Raw genomic sequence first — 24,016 nt, forward strand, 5'->3', positions numbered from 1 at the left:
AATTACAGGCAAATATAGACATCAACAGTTGTTTATGTATCTAATTTAAAATGCTGGGTTTGAAGGGTGCTTATGCTTTATTATTGTCTTTGGGTATATGTCTGTGTGTGTGTGTGTGTGTGTGTGTGTGTGTGTGTGTGTGTGTGTGTGTGTGTGTGTGTGTGTGTGTGTCTGTTTGTGGTTGGACCTATGTGTGCGTTTGTGGTTTTGTGTGTGTGTGTGTGTGTGTGTGTGTGGTTATGTATGTGTATGTGTCTGTGGCTGTGTGTGTGGTTATGTATGTGTATGTGTCTATGGGTCTGTGTGTGTGTGTGGCTGTGTGTGGGTATGTGGGTGTGTGTGTGTGTGTGTGTGGTTATGTATGTGTATGATCTTTATTTTTATTATTATTTAGCCCCAATGCCTGGATAGGACTAGTAAGCAAGGCAAAACAAAGAATGTGACTAACTGAGGGAGGCAGAATAGAATTGGAAAGGGGGGGGGGGAGACAAACAACAAAACCCTCAGAGAGATGGTTGAATATTCTAAGGTGTTGATAGCTGAACAATATAGAGTAGGATCAGAAACATATTATGCACCCTGTCTTGGGAGTTTTTTTTATCTCCAAACCTACTTTGGATAATGTTTCAGCTATTAAGGCTATTCTCAGAAGCTTTGAGTTGGTTTCTGGCCTTAGAATTAATTTTGCTAAGAGCCAATTTGGTGCAATTGGCCAATCTGAGGAGTGGTGTACTCTTGCAGCAGATATCTTGAATTGTGGTCCTCTGCAGTTCCCATTTATATACCTAGGGATGCCTATAGGTGTTAACCCTAGAAGGAAGGTGGTGTGGGAGCCTCTAATCAAAAAATTAGAGGCCAAACTGAACAAATGGAACCAGAGAAGTCTATCTACGGCTGGCAAAATTACTTTAATTAATGTTGTCTTGACAGCTTTGCCTTTGTTCTATATGTCCTTTTTTAGGGCCCCTACAACAATCATTAAGAGGCTCACTGCTATTCAAAGACAATTTCTTTGGGGTGGAAACTTAGAAGGAAAAAAGATAGCTTGGGTTGCTTGGAATCAAGTGTGTGCTCCTAAAGAAAAGGGAGGGTTGGGTGTCAAAGATATCAAGGCTTTTAATAGAGCTCTCCTTATCAAGTGGAAGTGGTTGATGTTTCAGCAGCAAGATCATCTATGGAGCAGAATTCTTACTTCAAAATACAGGGGTTGGAGAGGCTTGGAAGAGGGACCTCCTAAGCAGATTTTTTCCTCTTGGTGGTCTGATTTAAGATCTGTTACTCAGCACAACAGCATGGTTGCTGCAATAAGCATTTTCGCTGGAATTTGGGCAGTGGTGATCAAATCCTTTTTTGGGAAGACTCTTGGGTGGGAGAAGGAATTGCTCTTAAAGATAAATACCCAGATTTATATCAGGTAACATCCCAAAAATTAAAGACAGTGGCAAGCATGGGGATCTTTGGAGAACATGGTTGGGAGTGGAAATTTTCTTGGAGAAGATGTCTTTTTGACAGCGAACTGGGGGGTGTTTCAGCTTTTATTGACCAAACTGCAATAATAAACACTAATGCAGCTTTAGGGGATTCTTGGGTGTGGGGAGCTGAGCCAAGTGGGATTTTTTCTACAAACTCTGCTTATAATTGTATCAAAGCTGACCAGTTACCTTCCCAACCTATTACTGGCTTTCGTCAGCTATGGGAAATCAAAATCCCCCCTACAGCCCTAGCTTTTGCTTGGAGACTTCTCTGGGATAGGCTTCCATCTAAGGAAAACCTTATTAGGAGGCAGATTGTCCTTCAAAATGACCTCTGCAGCTTCTGCCAAAGTCAAGTTGAATCTGCATCCCACCTTTTTTTCTCTTGTCATAAAATAATGCCTTTGTGGTGGGAATTTTATTCCTGGGTCAAGGAAGTTAGAGCTCCGCACAGCAATCCTATGGAGAACTTTCTTCAGCACTGCTCCTTGGCTGCCTCGAGGAACTCCAATAGAAGGAGGAAGGTCTGGTGGATAGTAGCTACAAGATCCATTTGGAACCTCAGAAATGACATGATTTTTAATAATCAGCCTTTCATCATTTCCAAATTGGTGGATAACTCGATCTTTCTCACTTGGTCATGGCTGCGGGGGTGGGAAAAGGACTTCAATGTTCCTTTCCACCAATGGTCTTCAAATATGTCTTTGTCTTTTTCCTAGTCTGCGATTTGTAGGGTTGGGCACTGTTCATTTTGTTGGCCTTTCATTTGCTGTTTATGTTCTTGTCTTTTAGGAGATACTGTATCATATCTTCCTTGTAGTACCTCTGGTACTATTATTATCATATATATAATATTATCTTTGGCCGTTCAAAAAAAAAAAATAGGACATGAGATGCCGTTAGAATTAGTCGTATTGGATTTAGCAAGAAGATTGTAAATATATTGGCTCTAAGGCACAAGTAGAGAATCATCAGAAAGATGCTTTACTTCAATGCCTAAAAAGTAATGAAGATGGTCAAGCTGTTTTAGGGCCAAGACTGATTTCAATTGACTGATCAATTGTTGAATTAAAATAGGAGAGTTCCCTGTAAAAATAATATCATCAAAGTAGACCAAAATATTGTGCAGTAACAATGATTGCTATAATTATTAATAGTGTTTCTAATATTGTCACTTGCAGTTTATTCAGCATATTTGTGGTGCTTCTGCAGGGTTGCAGGGAAAAAGATGGCAGTGGTGGTGGTTTGCTCTTACTTACTCGATTTGGAAGCATAGGAACAACATTATTTTCTCCAATACGACATTATTTTCCCTACGCTGTATCAAATCTCTAACCAATAACAACAACCTATCATCCTCTTGGGAAGTCATAAGGAGGAACGGTGGGAATTGAACTTTAAATCGAGGGGAAACTTATTTGATAATGAAGCTACAATGGCTGCTGAATTCCTAGAGGAAACAGTAGGGCTAGCAGTACAGCAACAAGGAGCAAACTTATGGGTTTGGAAGCAAGACTCGAGTGGAATCTATTCGACCAGAACTGCATATAAGTTTCTGCTGGGGGAAATAAGGGGGGAATCAGAGGATGGGACTTTCTCGCTTCTGTGGAGACTTAAAATACCACCTAAGGCAAAGGTATTTACATGGAGGCTCATCAAAGACCGTTTACCAACAAACATGAATTTAAGAGGAAGACAAGTGGAGATAGCTGATCCATTGTGCCCATTCTACAACAATTTGGATGAAGATGCAGCGCACCTTTTCTTCAACTGCAACAAGGTACTTCCCTTGTGGTGGGAGACAGTCTCATGGGTCAAATCAGTGGGTGCTTTCCCAAAAGAACCGAAAGACCACTTCATGCATCATAGCAGATCGAATGCTACACGAACAAGGCTTTTTGTATCACTAGAGGGTAGATTTTTATTGAGGCTTTAGCAGATGTATTAGCCATAATATGGTTCCTAATTAAACTGTATTAGTTTTTTCTAAGGAACCATATGTATGGGATCCTATCTATGTACAAAGTACCTCTGGTACTTCATCACTATTTACATAATGAAATATTTATATATTTTTGCCGATAAAAAAAAACCATGCAGATGATAGCAACACACTAACAGCAGTACCAGATATCACACAGATAACAGCATCAGGCAATAATTCCAACCAAGAGGAAATCATGATACATATAAAGATAGTCTACCAAACAATTTATCTACCAAACAAATGCAGCAGTATATGTGTATATAAATGCTACGACAAATGTCAAAACAGTAGTCTATCATAATACATATAAAGATAGTAGACCGTACAAACATACCTGGAGTTGCTATAATCAAAGAGCTTCCACAGCAACGCCAATTAGCAGTAGTAAATGATAAGCCTAAAAAAAAGCATACAGAAATTATCCAGTGTATTTAAACCCTTTTAAAGCCTATTATCTACATTTCAATTAAAATACAACATCCATAATCAACTTAAACCAGCAGAAAAAGAAAATTTCACTGCAACAATAAACAAATTCTGGCCAATAAGGCAATTTTGCCTATCATAGTCAAAATTTTGCCCAATAATGCCATTTGGTTTAACCAATGCTCCGACTTCTTTTCAGTGTTTGATGAACCATATTTTCCAACATGCTTTAAGGAAATATGTGTTAGTGTTTTTTTATGATATATTGGTATATAGTTCCACATGGCATGAACACTTATGCCATCTAGAGGTTGTATTCAAAGTATTGAAAGAAAATGTTTTGTTTGCTAAGTTGTCTAAATGCTCTTTTGGTGTATTGGAGATAGAGTACTTGGGACATATAGTTTCAGGTGAAGGAGTTGCTATGGATGCTACTAAGGTGCAGGCAATTCTAGAGTGGCCTACACCACTCAATATCAAGCAGCTAAGAGGTTTCTTAGGCCTCACTGGTTACTATCGAAGGTTTATCAAAGGATATGCAAAGCTTGCTGCACCATTGACAGATTTACTTAAAAGAGAAGCATTCAAGTGGACACCAGAGGCATAGACAACATTTGTTCAATTGCAGAAAGTCATGACTTCAGCTCCAGTGTTAGCTCTTCCTAATTTCCAGCTGCCCTTCATTCTGGAAACTAATGCTTCCGACACTGGTATTGGAGCAGTATTACATCAGAATGGCCATCCAATAGCATTTTTTTCCAAGAAACTTGCACCTAGAGTGCAAAAGAAATCTGACTAATTTAGAGAGATGTTAGCAATTGTTAAAGCTATAGCTAAGTTCAGACACTACTTGCTGGGACACAAATTTATTATCAAAACTGATCAAAAAAGCTTGAGATCATTGATGGAACAACCCCTACAGACACCTGAACAACAACAGTGGTTACACAGGTTTTTGGGATATGATTGTGTGATTGAATACAAGGCCAGAAAGGAGAATCTAGCTGCTGATTCTTTGTCATGAATGATGATGTTGTCTTGGTCTGAACCTCAAGCTAGTATACTGCAGAAGATTGAACAAGCCACTATAAAGAATTTTGCATTGCAGGAACTGATACAGTTGTGTAAACACAACCAGAATCACAGACAAATTACACAATCAAGGGTAATTTGTTGTATTGGAAGAATTGGGTAGTAATTCCTGAGGAAAAAGAATTGATTCAAATGTTGCTGAAAGAATTTCATAACTCTCCCATAGGGGGCATGCTGGGATAAAAAGAACTACAACTAGAATTCCAAGCCAATTCTACTGGACATCCAGCATTCAGAACTACAGTGGAGTAAGGGAGAGGGGAACATTGATGTTAATAGGATATCCAACATTCAGAAGAAATTAAATGAGGTGGAGGACTTAGCTTCTAATCGTATTTTGACTGATCAAGAGCTCAAAATCAGAAACTCCCTTCAGCAGGAGTTATGGAATGTATCAAATGCAGTGGAATCCCTTTTGAGACAAAAATCTAGGATATCTTGGCTGAAGGAGGGGGACTGCAATTCTGGGTATTTCCACAGAATTATAAATTTTAGGAGAGCTTTCAATGCTATTCCAGGTATCTCTATTGATGGGGTGTGGGTCCAGCAACCCAATACAGTCAAGAATGCAACTGTTAATTATTTCCAGACCAGATTTTCTGAACAGGATTATTCTAGGCCTTTTTTGGATGGGGTTCCTTTTAAAGCTATTTCTCAAAGGCAAAGAGAGCAGATGACTGCCCCCTTCTCTGACCTTGAGCTCAAAGAAGCTGTGTGGAATTGTGGAGGTGACAAATGCCCTGGGCCAGATGGCCTTAACTTCAACTTTATCAAAAAAATTTGGGATATCATGAGACTAGAGTTTAGAAGGTTTGTAGATGAGTTCTATGCCCATGGCAGCTTTCCTAGAGGAAGTAATGCTTCCTTTGTGGCATTGATTCCTAAACTGAACCATCCTCAGTCATTCAATGATTATAGGCCTATATCCTTGATAGGTTGTATGTATAAAGTTATTGCCAAGTTGCTGTCTAATAGATTGAGGTCTGTTATGGATGGGCTAATTGATGAAAGGCAGTCAACCTTCATTAAAGGTAGACATATCCTCCATGGTATTGTGATTCTCAATGAGGTGGTTGAGGAAGCAAGGAGAAGCAAGAAACCAGTGATGATCTTCAAGGTGGATTTTGAAAAGCAAGAATTCAGTGTCTTGGTCTTTCCTAGACTATATGCTGTTTAGATTGGGGTTCTGCCCAAAATGGAGGTCTTGGATATCAGCATGCCTCCATTCAGCTTCTATTTGTGTTTTGATTAATGGTAGCCCCTCTAAGGAATTTACACCTACAAGGGGTTTGAGACAAGGGGATCCCCTAGCTCCCTTGCTTTTCAATATTGTAGGAGAAGGCATTACTGGTATGATGAGACAAGCAGTCCACAAAAACCTCTTTAGAAGCTTCTTGGTTGGTAAGAATAGGGAGCCTATCAACATCTTACAGTATGCTGATGATACTGTTTTTTGTTGGAGAGGCTGTGTGGGACAACATTCATGCTATTAAGGCCATCTTAAGAGGATTTGAATTAGCTTCTGGTTTAAAGATTAATTTTGCCAAAAGCCAATTTGGGGTTATTGGTGATGGTGTTAATTGGGCTAGGGAAGCAGCTAATAACCTGAACTGTCGGCAGCTGGAATGTCCTTTCCTTTACTTAGGCATACCTATTGGGGCTAATCCCTCTAGCCAGCTGGTGTGGGAGCCTACTAAATTCAAGTCAAAATTAGCCAAATGGGCTCAGAAAAATATATCCATGGCTGGGAAGGTTACTCTAATAAATTATGTCCTCAATGCCCTCCCAATTTACCTCCTCTCATTCTTTAAGATACCTCAAAAGGTTGTCAAAAAGTTGATATCCCTTCAAAGGAATTTTCTGTGGGGTGGAGATATTGATAAAAAAAAAAATTCCTTGGGTGAAATGGACTGATCTTTGTTTGCCTAAGGCTGATGGGGGGCTGGGGATAAAAGATATCTCCAAATTCAACTCAGCTTTGATGGGAAGATGGTTATGGGCTTTTGCATCTGATCAACAACAACTATGGGCTAGGGTTATAACCTCTAAATATGGTGGTTGGTCAGATCTTCAAAATGCTAGAGACAAAAGGGGCTATTCCCATTGGTGGAGAGACATTAGAAACTTGTACCATCAGCTAGACTGCAGTATTTTTAAAGATAACTTGTCTTGGAAGGTTGGGTGTGGGGAAAATATCAAGTTCTGGATTGATAATTGGCTAGGGGAACAATACTCCCTGCAGCAGAAGTACTATAAGCTATTCCTCATAAGTAGACAACAAAGGGATCTCATCTCTCAAGAAGAAGAAAATTTTCTATGTACACTTGTTGACTCCAAGAAAAACCCCATGCCCAATAGGAAGGATCTCATACAAAGTGAACAAAGAGGGACTTAAGAAAAAAAAATACAACTTTTTTTGAACTTGGTAGATCTTTTTTGTTGTGTTTCATGAATCATTGTACTCATGCCAGCATATGAGCATAATGACACAGTGCCTCACGATGTAGAAACGAGCCCTTTGCTCTTTGACCAGCGTAGCACACTTTCTAGCAAAAGCACACTTCCTCTGAGTGGAAGAAGAAGAAGAATTCTTCATGATAGAGGAAGAAGAAGTTTGTTGACATACATTCAAAAAGGTCACAAAGCTGGAATCAGATTTAAATAAACTGGAGGAGAACTCAATGCATAGACAGTTAACAGAGGAAGAAAAATTGGAGAGGAAGCAGTTACATGATTCTCTTTGGGTTGCTGCCCAAGCCCATCAATCCTTACTTAGGCAGAAATCTAGATGAAGATGGTTAAAAGAAGGCGATTGTAACACAAGTTTTTTCCACCTATTGATGAATGCTAACCGAAATAGAAATTCTATCAGGGGTGTATTCATTGATGGTTCATGGACTGACGACCCACACAAGGTGAAGGAAGAGGTGAAATCCTTTTTCTTCCATAGGTTCCAAGAACCAATTGGTCAGCGACCCAAGATTGATGGAATCAAGTTTCAAACTGTTAATCTACAGCAAAATAACAAGCTTCTGGCACCTTTCATGGACGAAGAAATTCAGAAGGCAATTTTTAAAGCTGCAGCGAAGTTTTTTATGAAGGAAGGCAATTCACAAAAGGATTGCATGGATTTAATGGAAATCGGTATGCTTACCAAAAGAAAAGGCTGGCTTGGGCATCAAGGATATTGAAACATTCAACCTCGCACTACTTGGAAAATGGAAGTGGCAATTAATGCAAGAAAATGGTGAGCTGTGGACCAGAGTTCTGAAATCGAAATATGGTGGATGGAGGAACCTTGAAGAAACAGGAAACTCAGCAAAGCAATCTGTTTAGTGGAGGGATCTAAAACACGCTTTTAATCAATCACAATAGGGAATGGTTATTCAAAATAACATGAGGTGGAAGGTGGGAGATGGAGAGAAAATTAGATTCTAGAAACACAAGTGGATTAATCAACAGGAATCACTAGCAGAAAGGTACCCCAGGCTATTTATCATATCCTCACAGCAGAATCACAACATTAGGTTTTAGGTTTTAAGATGACATATAGAGTTTTAGGTTTATCAAAGAATTTCCCATAACAAATCCAGCACTATATCCCCACAATGCAAATAGTACAAGAGCAAGCAATCAATATACTTTAGCATCTCACACCCATACTCCATTTCAAGCATTATATTTTTTTCATATTTAGACATAACTTGACAACAGAGACATACCTTCGATGGCTTCCCTGGGAGGCTTAAAGCCAACCACAATGGACTTCCAAAATCGCTTCCCCCCCTTTCCTTTCGTAGTTTACTTCGACCTGCGAAAGTGAGAAAATGTTAAAACGAGGAACGCCTAATGTTAAAACGTAAGGACGTACCTCAATCGATATGTGCCAGACACGAACTCCACAAAGACCAACTCCATAATGTGGTTGCAGTCACGGAAGCGCAGCCCAGTTTGTGACAAAGACGAACTTAGGGCAGAAGGAGAAATAAGAAGAACGCCCTGGGAGTCTTAAGGCGAACCACAATGCACTTCCAAAATTGATTCCCACCCTTTCCGGAACTCTTTCCTTTCCTAGATTTCTTCGACCTGTGAAAGCGAGCAAATGTTAAAACGAGGAACGCCTAATGTTAAAACGAAAGGACGTACCTCAATCGATAAGTGGCAGAGACGAACTTCACACACACGAACTCCACAATGTGGTTGCAGTCACAGAAGTGTAGGCCAGTTTGCGACAAAGACGAACTTAGGGCAAAAGGAGAAAGAAGAATAACGATAGGGTTCGAGTGCACGAGTTCTGCAGAATCAGATTTTTAATATATAATGACAACAACATCGGTTTTTTTAAAAATAACCGATGTTAAAAACAACTAGGTAACATCGGTTTTAAGAAAACCGATGTTAAAATCAACTCCATAACATCGGTTTTTACCAAACCGATGTTAACAACGACACACCAACATCGGTTTTTCCAAAACCGATGTTAACTACTCCATAGTAACATCGGTTATTTAAATAACCGATGTTAATATATAGTACTTAACATCGGTTTTTCCGAAACCGATGTTAACTATGTCTAATTATTTACAAAAATGCCACCGCGCTTTTGTTAACATCGGTTTTGTGAATAACCGATGTTAACCGTGCGATGTTAAATCTAAAAATTGTAGTAGTGGGGCTCTGTTTGCTAGAACTTCTCTTGATGTAATCTTAATGGATTTTGCTCTTCTTAACATTAATATGGTTATTACCCGCATCTACTAGTTTATTCTAACCATGATCCCTTGAGTGAAAGAACTTAAACTACTTAATGTCACTCCTAATCTCTTGATGATTGATTTACTAAATGATTTGCATTAAGAGCAAAGATGCATGAATAGGCTAAAGCAAACCATTATATCCCTAGATATGATTCACTTTAGATATTTTTCCCAAGTTCTTAACATACAAACATTTTATAATATTTATATCCTAAAATAGTACATAAAGATGGATGATCAAACCATAAGTATGTAAATAATCACATGGATGAATAATAATAACAACATTATATTAACAAATAGTTTAGAATTATTACATCAAAGAGAGTTTGATTTGCAGAACTCCCAACAACGGGTGGTTTTAGTCTCTCATTATCATGAAAGACTTACAAATATAAAAATGGGATGAAAGGGAAGAAAATGAAAGAGAAATGGATTGAAACGGATCAACCGGAGCTTTGGAAACAAAATTTTTCTTCCATTGGCTTCTTGCTTTCCTTTACTTCCTTGGTTCCTTCGTGCCTCTAAAACAAAATATGTTTCCTTTCCTTTTATATGCTTCACCAACTAATTGGCCAATAAAAAATCTCTGGTGCGATTAGCATGACTCTTGCGCTGAGCGTGCATGTCTAGCTAGATCAAGTGGTCACATGCTAAGCGTAAGATGCACGCTTAACGCAATTGCTCATGACAATTGTCTTTCAATGTGGCTTCTTACGCTAAGCGGCTAGCTTGGGATGAGTGGTTCTGACTCACTGAGCGAGGAGGTCACGCTGAGTGTGACACTTCTATTCATTCATCCTCTTTCATGTCTTTGCTACAACTCAACTCTACACAAAATACAACAAAATTACTCTAAAATTATTCACTTTAGTATCTTCTGAATAAAAACTCAGAAGAAGCTAAGTCCTATTGTTTTAACACAAAATAACCAATAAAAGATAAGAAAATAAGATAATTGTTATGTGATTTCAATATACAAATAACGTATGCATAACACTTATTAGGCAGTTTGGGTTGCTTCTAATTTAGGAAATGTCATATTGCTTCCAAGCTTGGTTTATATGATTGTTATGTAAATTTTATGTCGGTTAAGTATAATGTGATTTGGGTGTGTTTTTGAAGTTCTAAATGCATGACTTAATTAGGAAATGACATGTAACTTTTGGTACTTGTTATAGAAATTTTTGGTTGAGAAAAAGAGTTGAATTGGATTGATTTGGTATGTTAAAAAATTTGAAAATGTCAAATTACTGTTGATTGAGATTTGAAATAATGTTTAAAAATGCCTCTCTTTTGTGTAATGCCTCAATGTTTTTTTTATCTCACTGTTGTTTAAAAACTAATGTGGTATTAGGATATTCTTTTGGGTCCTACATGTGGGTGTTGTAACTAAAAAAGACAATGAGCTTATCATATAGGAATAGTGAAAATAAGTAGGACACTAGACGAGAAATGACTAAGCCTTGATCATATCCTCTTGACTTTTTGGCAAAAAAGGAACACTCCTCACACTTGTTTGTTTGACAAGATGGTGTTAGAGGGTGAGGATGGTTTGACTAGTGATGAAGATTTTTAGGTTGATGATGATGGACTTGAGCGTGACTACTACTCAAGCAGTGATGCAATGATGCAATGATGATAGTGATGAAGATGAGAAAGAAAAATAATAAGGTCAATGCCAATGATTGTGTGATTCTTTATGACCATGAAGGAGAAACACTCCACTAGAATGCCCTTCTCCTTCATAATATCAAGAATCACATAATCATTAACATTAATATTATTATTTTTCTCACTTCATCTACTAGGTTTGGCACATTACCACTTTTGACACACTTTCTACATCGGTTGAAGTCTTTATCGATGTTGAAAGTATTTGACTTTCAACACCAATCATTTCAACATAGGTTCAAAATCAATGTTAAAAGCCTTTTTTAACCAATGTTAAAAGTTTTTTTTTGGTAGTAGTGTATGTTGGTATAAATTTTTTTTCTTAAAGATGGAAAACTTTTCAAAAATAACTATAATAGATGGATTCAAAAACCAAGTTGTTGAAGTGATCATCCAAAGAAGTTGGAAATAGTTTTCACAAAATAAATTGTTATAAAACTCATGTGTCCAAAGGTGTTTTTTCAAGAGAAAACAAGTAAAAGACATCAAAACATAAGTATGAACACTTTATTTATATTAATTCACTCAAATCGTGAGTTGTGTTTAGTTTTCCTTCAACCTTAGAAGAGTTCCACTTATCAAAACATATTGCAAAACAAGTATTCTTCTCTTCCACTCCTTTACAACAAATATTCTCTAGGTTACTTTTGGCACACCTTCAATCACACACTGAGACTAAAAACACTCAAGTATTCTTTGATTACTAAGTCACTTCTAGCTTTTGAAACAAAAAGTTTGAATGATTACTATCAAATTAATAAACTCTCATGTAGAGAATGTACAATAAAGATTACAAATAAACTTTACTAAGAAAAGAAATAACACACTAAGAACTCAGTGTTTGATCATCCAACGATGAAAGTTGTATAAAAGTGACAATGGTAGGCACTTCAAGAATATCAAGATTCAAACGTTATCTTTTGCCAAGCTTCATCGTGATTTATAAGCTTCAAGAATATGCCATTGTGGGATTAGAGCCTTTCAATTTTTCTGTTTCATCATAGATCTTTGTCTTTTCTGCAATGTGGCAACATGAGGTGGAGAGAGAAACAAACAAAAATGCAATCATTTTCTAAGTAGAGTTCATGTTATCTTCATTACTTGTACGAAAATGATTTTGTAAAGAATATGTTGATTTTGCTTTTGTCCTGTCTTATAACAAACAATTGAAATTTAAATGATGAGGTTATTTTGAAAAAGGTGAAGGAACAAAGGTACACAAACTTTTCGGGTAGAACCATCCTCATTCAAAGTATAACCATATTCTTTGTAAGTTAATTAGGTCGAAAAAAAACTTGAGTATAAATCAAAGAGTTAGTGTCTTAATACCATTTGGACGATAAAAGAGTGTGGCACTTTGGATGCTAGTTTTCACCAAAGGTTCTGAAGCCTTGTTCAATTATAAAACGTTGGATGTTAGATAAGTCTTTTAAGAGAAAACAAGTTTCAAAGTCCAAAAATACAGATTGGATGCATAATTTAATCATAACTTGATCGTAAAGAAAAGTGTTCATAACTTAGAGTAGGATAAGAATTACAATACCAAAACCTCTTTAGATATTTATGTTCCTAAAATACTCAATAAGTCTGACCAATTTATCAAATTTTAGTACATTTGTTATCATTAAAACCATGAGATTTTGAAGGAATAAACATCAATCATGTCTTAGATACTAACAAACATGGTCGCATATATACAAATACACAAGACACTCACACACATGTATAATATGGTTACTTAATTTCCTTATCTATAAGACATAATGTTAATTATAATATACTCTCTTGTGTTTTATTTTTATAAGAAATAAGTTATAATGCGTTTTACACTATAACTTGTTTCTTACATAAAAGATCAGAGGTAATATTAACTAAGGTAAATATGAATATTATTTATTTAAGTAAAACATTTTTCATCAAAATAAGGTGATAATATATGGTATTAAAATAAAAATCTGCAGTTATAGGTGTCTCACATAAAATAATGGCTTCTTTTACATGAGGTAATGTCTTTTCAAATAAAATAATTATAATTTGTCACATAAAATGAAATAACAATTTCCATACATAAAATAACAACTTTTATATCTTAGTATAATAACTTTTAATCACTTATCTTTGAACATTATTATACAATTAAAGGAATATTTTTCCTTATTTTATAACAATTATAAAAAGGTTTAATTTTTTTTGGAAGAATAAAAGGTTAAATTATAACTAAAACAAAAATTGTAAATTATAAATGATAATTATAAGAAAGTTGGAATCAAGATATAGTAGAAACATTAAATCTTATGTTTTAAAATATGAAAGGTTTAATTATTTTATAAGTCATGGTATTATTATCAAATTTTTAATTAGGTTCTTAAATTTTTTTAATTGGGTACCTGAATCTTTTTTTCAATTATTAGATCCTCTGCCTAATTCTCATTATGAAATGTTAACCCCAAACACCTAATCGAGGTATAGCCAGTGTGAAACGGTACTTCTAAAGTATGTTATAAGTACAACTAATTTAATTATGAGATATTTTGGCAAAGTTTCAATCGAAGTATTTTTTCACAAACCTCTCCGTTATGTTTACAACACACTCAAGAAGCACCTAACATCTTTGAGCCTTAACCCTTTCTTTGAATCTGCTCACTTTAAGCTAAAAAGTGAAAAACCATATTATCCCTCTTATTGGAACTAAAGGATTTATTCTTATGGTGCTTATGGCTTGATCCTACCTAGATTTGGCGTAGGGTTGTGCTGCCTAGGACAAACAATAATTTTTTAAGTTTGCGGTGGGGATACAACAAAAATAAAATTTTCCTGTTACATATATTAGTGAAAAAAATGAAAATGAAAAAAAGAAAAGAAAAACTGAAAATATGTATTGTTTTCTTTATGTTGGTGATTTTATATTGTTGAAAATAATTGGGGGTGAAAAAATAAAAGGCAAAAATAACAATAAAGGAATAATCACCATGATGACTAACGTAATTCTCAATAATAAAAAAATAAACATAAAACTGCATGCCACGAAACCACATGCATGCACATAAGATGAACGTTCATATATATATTGGCATTCCCTCCTCATTTAACGTCCATCCACATTTTCTGAATTTCTCTCTCTCTTCCTTCGTGGTCGATTTTCAAGAAACTAATCTGTATCGTAACATTGCATTTGGGGAGGGTTATAGTTGGTAATGAGAGAAGAAAACAAAAACTTGAGAAAGAAGCAACAATGAGCAGCGATTTCTACCGATTCGCAGTTTCATCCCACTTCAGCAGCTTCCCGAAATCCTTTTCCCTCCGGAAGAAAGTCCCGTGGTGGTACCAGATCCTCGACCCACGTTCGAGGTTCGTGGCGCGATGGAACCGCACGTTCCTCTACGTGTGCATCGTGGCACTGTTCCTGGACCCTCTCTACTTCTACTTCCCCATCACCGGGGACAAGGCCTGCATGCAGACCGACATCGTCCTCGGCGTGTTCGTCACGTTCTCTCGCACCGTCGCCGACCTCTTCTTCCTCTTCCACATGGTCCTCAAGTTCCGAACAGCTTTCGTGTCTCCCCTCTCCCGCGTCTATGGCCGCAATGAGCTCGTCACCGATCCTCGCCAGATCGCGTCGCGCTACCTCAGGTCGGATTTCGCTATTGATCTCCTCGCCACCCTTCCTCTGCCTCAGGTGTGTGTGAAATTTTAATTCCGTTTGCAACGTTAAAGTATTTAGGGTTTACAAATGTTAATTTTTCAGTTTTTTTTTTAAAGGAAGCGATTCCAACAACCTCTCCTTTTCCCATCCACCACTAAAATGACCTTATAACTCCTAAGTTTCTGAATATGTATAGTTATGGTTAGGTTTTTCACATTTGTTTATGATTTTTGTTGATGTGAAGGTCGTGCAGAAAACTTTGTTTGCAATAACTTTAGGTTGGTTTGTGTAAAAAATCTAAATATATAAAACCAATTCATATTCAATCTAATCCAATCCACTTTAAATTCATTTAAATGGATTTATTTCATATTCAATTCTATTTTTTAATTAAATTTTAAATTTAATCCAATTAATTGAATATGGATTAAATATTTATTTGAATTTTTAAATTCAATCTAATTTTTCCGACAATGATGACTAGAATTTTCTTGGATTTTTAAATCAAAAAATATTTCTAATTAACATTGATTGAAGAAATACACTCATATTAATAAAAAATGATCCTGATCAATGTCGTCTAAAAATAACTAAACTAATATTAGCCAAAAATATCCCAACCAAAATCGATTAAAAATATACCTTACCAAGGTCAATTCAAAATAACTCTAATTGAAGTCTATAAAAAATTACATCGGCCGATAATGGTCGAAAACTACCTCAATTAAGATGGGGCAAAAATGATTTTTGATTTAAAAATTGAATTTAAAGTGGATCCAAAAAATCCAAATTTATTTTTTTTACAAAATATGAATCTAGATTTTAAATCCAATCCATTTAATCGAATCTAAATTTCAAATCCAATCCATTCAAATGGATGTGGGATTGCATGTTTGAAAATCCAATCCATGCCCAGCCCTACCAGGATGCAACTTTGTATTTTTTGCACTTGAAGCATGATGGAGCTGCATTTGTCAAAATTAACATGAAACACGTGCATTTTAAAAGGAAAAAAGTTAAAATTACACTGCATTTTAGAGTTGTATGAGTGGGAAGGGAGTGAGATACAGATAAAAGAAATGAGGAGAGAAAAACTGATAACAGAAAAATTGGAAAATATAACAAGTAACGTGAGTAAAAAAATTAAGAAGAAAAACGGAATTGAAGTAAATTGAAAGAGATACTTTGTCTAATAATCCATTATATTCCCAGTTGAAAAAAAAAGCGACACTAGAATGCATAAAAATCACAGGAAAACCTTCATGTAGGTATATGATGACCTAACAGTTAAATAATACTATAAACGTGTCACGTTTTTTATTGATAAAAACCTTTTTTACTTGTGGAATATGAAGTGATTTCTATCCACAGGAAAAGCCAAATAGGACGAGTGATTTGAAATTTTAGAAACAAAGTATTAATATAAGTATGTAAGATATGAAAGGCAACATGCTATTATTTAAAATAGAGAAAATTCCATAATGGGGTTTCATTTTTCAATTGAAAAGAAATAATGAACAGAAATAGAAGAAACTTAGAGGTGATTTGGTTCATTTGAATTTTTAGAAACAGGGTATTAATATAAGCTTCTCTGTTCATAATATTCTTTCTTTTCATGAATGCAATTGCAGATAGTGATCTGGTTCGTGATTCCGGCAGTGAAAGATTCGACGGCGGCTCATGTAAATCACACCCTGTCCTTGATTGTTCTAATTCAGTTTATTCCTCGCTTGTTCCAGATTTTTCCTCTGCAACGGAGAATCTTGAAGACTAGCGGGCTTATTGCCAAAACTGCCTTGGCAGGGGCCTTATACAATCTTGGTTCCTACATGCTAGCCAGCCATGTAACTATTCATACACCACAGTACTTCCAATTTCCAAATTAGAAATTAGTAATACATTTCTTGCCATTAAATTTTACTATATCTCCTTCAAAAAAATAGGTAGATGTCTTCAAGACAATAGTTACCAAATTAAAATTGGATTTTTTTATAAAAAATTGTACAAATATTTTGCAAGCATGAGAAAAAATATGTGATAAGATAATAGTTAGATAGAGAGAAATAGATCAAAAGATTTTTTTTTTTAAAACTGTTAAAGAAAATATTGAATTAATAATATATAATAAGAGTGATAATACACGCTCCAAGTATTGTACACTCCATTAACATATATCATTTTTTTTATCACATCATATTAATTATATAATGTATGTATTTTTTTCTTTTCTCTCTTTTCCTTTTTTACATGTTAATTAGATATAATGATGTATGTCAATCTTTTTTCATATATTAATTTTAGAGAGTTCTTAAGTTATATTTATAAATGTAATGGTTTTGATACTTGGTATTTTTTCATATATTTATAAGGGTAACTTAACAACTTTCCAAAATCAAAATTAATAATTTTTAAATGTTGAGTTTAGAGAGTTGTTAAGTTTCCTTATTTAAATGTTAACTAGATATAATGGTGTATATTAATTTTAGATATAAGGATTTTGATACTTGGTATTTTTTTATCTTAATTTTCCGGTCCATCATGAAAAAAAAGTTTTGATTAAAAAAAAGTTTTGATTAATTTGAAATTCAATTAAAAGATAAGTAAATCTGATCAAAAATTATTTTCGTTAAGAATCAAACTTAAGATAAATTAATCTTAATTTCAGGATATTAATTATTTATGTTTAATCACTTGTTAATTTGATACTTGATATTTGACTAGTACTTAACTGAGTTTGAGCACAACAAAAAAAAATAACTGAGTTTGAGCAAAAAAAAAAAGGGAAGAGTTTTTCAATAATGATACCATAAACTTTAGATTTTCAAGAATACCATAGAATTTTTCATAATTTTATACAATGCTTTATAGATAAGTGAAAGGTAAGAGAGAGAGAGAGAAATGTAAAATAAAATGAATAATATAATAAAAAGATATGGAAATTGTATAAAATAAAATGTTGGCGTAAATAATTTTGTTAAAGCAATGTAATATCTCAGTTTAAAACACTAATGTGTTTTCAGTGCAGGTTTTAGGAGCTTCATGGTACGTTTCGTCAATTCAGCGGCAGTACGAGTGTTGGAGAATAACATGCAAAAAGGAGATGAACAGAACGCATTCTCCATCTTGCAACCCTTCGTTTCTCGACTGTGGTACCATCACCAACTACGAAAGGCAAGCTTGGTTCAAACGAACCAGAGTTCTCAGTGATTGCGATGCCCTCAATGACAAAAACGAGTTTCAGTTTGGAATGTTCGCTGATGCTTTCACTGATCATGTCTCCTCATCAAGATTCTTTCAGAAATACTTTTACTGCCTCTGGTGGGGTTTGAAGAATCTAAGGTATATTTTCCATATTCGATGTCAAATATGAGTTTCTGTTTAAGTTTGGATTGAAATTGAAGACACCAATATACAAAATATTTAGTAGTATTAAGGTTTTAGGCAATGCAAGTTTATCCAAAATCACTTTTTTTTTTTTAAAAAAAAACTTCATCATAAGTTAATTTGTATTTTGTAAAAGTTTTCTTATATAATTTTTCTTATAAAAATAGTCTGTGTATCAGTTAATTTGACTTTGTAAAAAATTCATTTCAACTTTTTTTTTTCTGTAAGTATTTATGGATAAGTTTCCCTAAATAGATCCTTAGTCGTGAGCTCTAACTTTTTAAGGTTCTCTAATTTGTTTTGAACCCTTTTTATTTTTTCCCATGTGCAGTTCATACGGGCAAAATCTTCAGACTAGCACTTACAGTGGTGAAACATTGTTTTCCAGTTTCATATGCATCGCAGGTCTAATTCTGTTTGCGCATCTCATTGGTAACATGCAGGTAAAATGTTAAAAACCCTACTCTTTTAAAAAAAACACAAAAAAGAATGCTTGCAACATATTCTTACATATTCTATCATCTGAATGTATAAAAAAAAAAAAAACTCTATCATCTGATTAAAACTTATTAAAAACAACAAAATCATAAATATAACATATAACATAAGAAATGAAACCTATAAAATCTTATAATTTCATTAAATTCTGGTCAATGATAAAAAAGTGTATTCAAAAAACTATTTTAGAAAATGTGCTCCTAACATTTTGAAAAAAGAAAAAGGTTGGCAAATTGTTAGTAACAATTTTCTTGATTTTGTCCTTTTCAATTTTGGAAAAAAGAATTATCTGCAATCCTCAACTGCTAAAGTTGAAGAGTGGAGACTTAAACAGAAAGACACAGAAGAGTGGATGAATCACCGTCAGCTTCCACCAGAACTGCAACAACGTGTTCGCAGGTTTGTTCAATATAAATGGCTTGCCACCAGAGGAGTAGACGAAGAAGCCATTTTGCGTGCTTTGCCTCTGGACCTTCGCCGCCAGATTCAGAGGCATCTCTGTCTCGACATTGTTCGTCGAGTAAGTATATATCACCTTCTTATCAGATGAAAATAATGTGTATATATGACTTAAGTTACAATTTAACATGATGAGTTGTTCTAATACTATTTAATTCTTTTGACAAAAATAATATACCTTAAATTAATGGTAGCACATATCAAATGATTTTACATACGTTCCAAATTAACTTAGATTGCAGTTTTGCACTTAAATCGCCGGTCTCATTTTAAATTATTTTTCTTTAAGATCAAATATTTTATTTGATCCTTTATGTTCACTTTAAGTTCATATAATTTAAAAGTGATTTTTTTAATCTTTATAATTTATATTTTAATTCTCTTTTAGTCATTAAAATTTAAAAGTGATTTTTTAGTTTTTATAATTTATATTTTAATTCTCTTTTAATCTCTATAGTTTAAAAATAATTTTTTTAATTTTTATAATTTGTATTTTAATTATCTTTTAAATCTTATTATAATATATATATATATATATATATATAAATAATTAACTACAAATTAATTATAAATTATGAACGATATTTTTATTACAAATTATCTTGTTATAAATTAGTTACGAATTAATTGTTAATATTTTTATAGTTAATTATAATGAATAATATTACTCATATTTTAATGATAAGGATTAAAAAAATCACTTTTAAATTATAGGGACAAAAAAAATTAAAATATAAATTATAAGGATTAAAAAACTCTTTCAAATTACAGGGACTAAAAAAATTAAAATATAAATTATAAGAACTAAAAAAACACTTTAAAATTATAAAAATTGAAAAATATAAATAATAAAATTATAGGAACCAAACCTTTCTTTCTTTGATAAAAAATAAAAAAACAACATTATGAACTTCAAGGTGTAGCATCTTCTAATTGTTGTGTGTTTAGGTTCCATTTTTTGGCCAAATGGATGATCAGCTTCTAGATGCAATATGTGAACGCCTTATTTCATCGTTAAACACAAAAGACACATTCATCGTCCGCGAAGGAGATCCGGTGAGAGAAATGCTTTTCATCATCAGAGGGCAAGTAGAGAGTTCCACAACCGATGGTGGAAGAACAGGATTCTTCAACTCCATCACCCTAAGACCTGGTGACTTTTGCGGCGAAGAATTGCTAACATGGGCCTTGATGCCCTCCTCATCAAGTCTCAACCTTCCATCTTCCACTCAGACAGTCAAGACTCTCACCGAAGTGGAAGCATTTGCCCTAAGAGCCGAAAACCTCAAATTCGTCGCCAGCCAATTCAAGCGCCTCCACAGTAAGAAATTGCAGCACGCTTTTAGGTATGAGTAACTATAAAGCACAAAGACTCCAGTCTCTTGCTTTATTCGGTGTCCCACATGCGTTTGTGTCAATGTCCAACACCGACACGACACCTATATTACGTTTTATATTTTAAACATTACAGGTGTCCATGTGTTCGTGTCCGTGTCGGTGCTTCGTAGATGATTAATGATATTTGAACATCTCATTATTTTAAATACCTCTATCAATGTGTCTTATTCTTCTTCATTTCTCTTTCTATTACATCATATCACTTATCATACTTTATTTTTTCTCTATCATTAAGTGTTAAGTAACAAATATATTTTTCGGTTTAGGTACTATTCGCATCAGTGGAGGGCTTGGGGGGCACATTTTATACAAGCTGCGTGGAGACGCCACCGCAAGAGGAAATTGGCGATGGAGTTGCTGGAGAAGGAGAACTTGTACTACACAAATGTGATGGAAGATGATGATGATGAAGAAGAAGGTAGTGCAGGTGAGAGTTCAATGGCAGGGCATGCTCAGAATTTTGGGGCCACATTTTTGGCTTCGAAATTCGCTGCAAACACTAAGAAAGGGGCAGTTAAAAAGGTGACTATTAATCTTCCTGATGCTGGTAGTTTGAAGATGCCCAAGATGTTCAAACCCACGGAACCTGATTTCTCAATATTCCATGATGATTAGTGGAGTCTATTGATCAGGACAGAATTAATTAAGAGCTAGGGTGCGGATATTAGCCAATCTTTATGATCCTTTTCTTTGTATCTATCTAGTTGTACAGAAACAAATTAAGAATCTTCTTACTAGTTTAAGCTGATGTTTGTAATTAGTAAATTGTTTAAATACTAATTTTCTTGGCAAATTAAGTTTGAGTAAGGTGAAGTAATTCATAAGCTTCTACATGAAAATTGCCCAAAAATTTGAAAAAGTAGAGTTCGGTCAGTTCGAAACATATTACTCCCAAGATATTCCAGGAAGAATGAAAGGAAAATATAAATAAAACATCCGTTTAATTTGCTGCTGTGTCCTTTACACAGTGACGGATCCAAATTTTATTTCTAACGGACAATTTTTTTTTATAATATTTCCATAGAAAAAAAATATTACAAATTTTTAAAAAATACACAATATGTAGGAAAAAAAATCTAAAATATTTTTATTTTTGCAAATTATAATTCTTCTTCACATACTTTCATATTTTTAAAATATTGTATAATTTTTTCATTGACAATACTATAAAAAATTGGTAAGTTATATCAATTTATTCTTCCTTTTATTCTTATAATTTTTACATTCATTTTAAAAAAAGTGTTTTATGGGATCGAACAAAACTAACTTTTTTAATGGAGATAAAAAATAAATATTATTTATATTCATGTAAAAAAAACATTATTATGGAGCAATTGCGTCCGCACCCAACAACTTGGATCTACCGCTAATCTGCATGATTTCATGTTTGCTTCTCGATACTGCCCATATCTATTCCAGTTATTAAATTTACACAATAATAATAATAATAAACTATTAAATATTCTCGTACGATGTAGATAAAAAAATTATTCATAGGGTAATATTTTTTATTATTTTAAAAATAAAACTTGAAAAGAATAAGAAAAATATAATTTTATAAAAAAATAACGTGGTTTGACAACATCAATTAATATATTTTAATTTATCATATTCAAAAACCTCTAAGTTATAATTTCATTGAAAATACTGACAAATTCTTAAGTTTAACATGTTCAAAATTAAAATTATCCTTAACTCTTAATGTCAGCACAAAAAATAAAAGAGTAATTAAAGAGTATTTATTCTTACATTTAAAATAAATTCTAATATAAAGGAAACAATAATTAATAACCTTAGAATAGCTCTTAGTTTAACTTATTTTTCCTAAACAACTATATTGGCATTTTATTAAATTATATTACGTTATATATATATATATATATATAAATTAAAATTAGTTTTGACAATATTTAAATATTTTCATTCAAAAATATAAATTTATAATAAACTTATTTGATATAAACTAAGTTAATTTCATCATTTGAATTTCTTATAATCATTTTTAATTTTATTGACTTACTCTCTGAGTAACATGTGTGTGTGAAAATTAAAAATATAGACCATAAAATCATATTTGAATGATAGAGATTGAAATAGAATTAAGAACCAATTTCTGTAAGTAGCCATACATCTGTTACGAATTTTTAATTTTAACCAAAAAATAATTGTTGATTTGATAAAAAAAATTTATTGATAATAGATCTTATTTCTAATTTTAAATATAAAATCAAAAGTAAATATTTTTGTGAAATTTATTATTTTTTAAATAAGTATTTATCAAAAAAGTAATATTTAAATAATTATGTAAAAAAAAAAAAGCCTCCCCTTAATACATCTCTCGATCCATTCCTGGTTTGAACTATACGTTTGCCTAAAAAGAAAGGATAAAAAACAAAAAACAAAATGACTTCTGAGCAATAAATATTCTTTAAGCCTAAGAAATGAAATAAGTGCATATTAATTTTTTTTATTAAATACTAGTTAGTGCATATTCTTGAACTGAAGAATTAAGGATAGTATAGTGTTACCAATAATGGATATATAATTATTGAACTCTGTTTGTGATAGATTACCGTCAACGAGGAAAGATACCACCTACTTTACATCAAAGAAAGTAGGCTAGGAAAGACACTTGTCGAGAGAGTAATTATGGAGCTTTCAAACCTAGAAAAAACTAGCTAGCCACAGAAAACATACTTTTTTATGTGATAGTATTAAAATCAAGTAAAAATTAATTAGTATTTTAAAATTAATCAACAAGAATTTAAAAATAAATAAAATTTTCAATATATTTAACTTCAATGTTAAAAGCTAGCTACTCTGTTGAATACCACTAAATACGTGAATTAATTATCCACATAGAATTATTTTATGATCACTTGGTAAATTAAACTTGAGTCTTGAGTTGTAACAGCTTAAATATTAAGAAGAATTTTATCATTTATAATAATCTCATTTGAATAAATAATTTGGTTTTAAAAAAGAAAAAAAAACTTGTGTTAAAAATTAAAATGTTAACTTGTTGACTCATTTGCCTTGTAAAAAAAACTGTTTACTCATTCTCAAGAATCTAAACATATATCTTCAAAATCCAAAAGTTTGGGCAGTATCATCCACAAAATGATACGTCAAATGCTGGGCTCACTGTTAGTCCATATATTTGTTTCATAAAATTTTGGCAAAAACGACAGTTGACGGTTACATACAGAATTTAAAAGTCAAAACT

At 33.4% G+C, this 24,016-nt stretch overlaps 3 protein-coding genes across 4 annotated transcripts; all 3 read left to right on the forward strand.

The window, feature by feature from the left end:
- Positions 1 to 2,907: 2,907 nt before the first annotated feature.
- On the forward strand, positions 2,908 to 4,492 carry LOC114410856. The gene is made up of 2 exons (XM_028374772.1): positions 2,908 to 3,252; positions 4,268 to 4,492. Exons 1-2 carry the CDS (start codon positions 2,908 to 2,910, stop codon positions 4,490 to 4,492), a joined length of 570 nt encoding a protein of 189 aa, XP_028230573.1.
- Positions 4,493 to 6,411: 1,919 nt separating this feature from the next.
- LOC114410857 lies at positions 6,412 to 7,372 on the forward strand. Its single transcript, XM_028374773.1, has 2 exons — positions 6,412 to 6,729; positions 6,908 to 7,372. The coding sequence occupies exons 1-2, from the start codon at positions 6,412 to 6,414 to the stop codon at positions 7,370 to 7,372; spliced, it is 783 nt and encodes a 260-aa protein (XP_028230574.1).
- A 7,119-nt stretch (positions 7,373 to 14,491) lies between these two features.
- On the forward strand, positions 14,492 to 21,445 carry LOC114408203 (probable cyclic nucleotide-gated ion channel 16). 2 transcript variants are annotated; one of them, XM_028371277.1, is made up of 7 exons: positions 14,492 to 15,088; positions 16,687 to 16,895; positions 18,077 to 18,390; positions 18,767 to 18,878; positions 19,217 to 19,453; positions 20,341 to 20,738; positions 21,057 to 21,445. In XM_028371277.1, exons 1-7 carry the CDS (start codon positions 14,641 to 14,643, stop codon positions 21,403 to 21,405), a joined length of 2,067 nt encoding a protein of 688 aa, XP_028227078.1. In that variant the 5' UTR covers positions 14,492 to 14,640; the 3' UTR covers positions 21,406 to 21,445. The 2 variants fall into 2 exon arrangements, with proteins under 2 accessions (XP_028227078.1, XP_028227077.1); XM_028371276.1 differs by having other exon boundaries at positions 14,492 to 15,084; positions 16,683 to 16,895.
- Positions 21,446 to 24,016: the final 2,571 nt, after the last annotated feature.

This window comes from Glycine soja, chromosome 4 (assembly GCF_004193775.1).
Source record: "Glycine soja cultivar W05 chromosome 4, ASM419377v2, whole genome shotgun sequence".
NCBI lineage: Eukaryota > Viridiplantae > Streptophyta > Magnoliopsida > Fabales > Fabaceae > Glycine > Glycine soja.

Excerpts from the sequence above, each read along its gene's own strand:
- LOC114410856 (XM_028374772.1), top strand. The coding sequence starts at position 2,908 with ATGGCTGCTGAATTCCTAGAGGAAACAGTAGGGCTAGCAGTACAGCAA. Across the intron at positions 3,253-4,267 it reads TTTTCTTCAACTGCAACAAG|ATAGAGTACTTGGGACATAT; the intron begins GTACTTCCCTTG and ends GGTGTATTGGAG.
- LOC114410857 (XM_028374773.1), top strand. The coding sequence starts at position 6,412 with ATGCTGATGATACTGTTTTTTGTTGGAGAGGCTGTGTGGGACAACATT. Across the intron at positions 6,730-6,907 it reads ATATATCCATGGCTGGGAAG|GCTGATGGGGGGCTGGGGAT; the intron begins GTTACTCTAATA and ends TGTTTGCCTAAG.
- LOC114408203 (XM_028371277.1), top strand. The coding sequence starts at position 14,641 with ATGAGCAGCGATTTCTACCGATTCGCAGTTTCATCCCACTTCAGCAGC. Across the intron at positions 16,896-18,076 it reads CCTACATGCTAGCCAGCCAT|GTTTTAGGAGCTTCATGGTA; the intron begins GTAACTATTCAT and ends TTTTCAGTGCAG. Across the intron at positions 18,879-19,216 it reads ATCTCATTGGTAACATGCAG|AATTATCTGCAATCCTCAAC; the intron begins GTAAAATGTTAA and ends TTTGGAAAAAAG.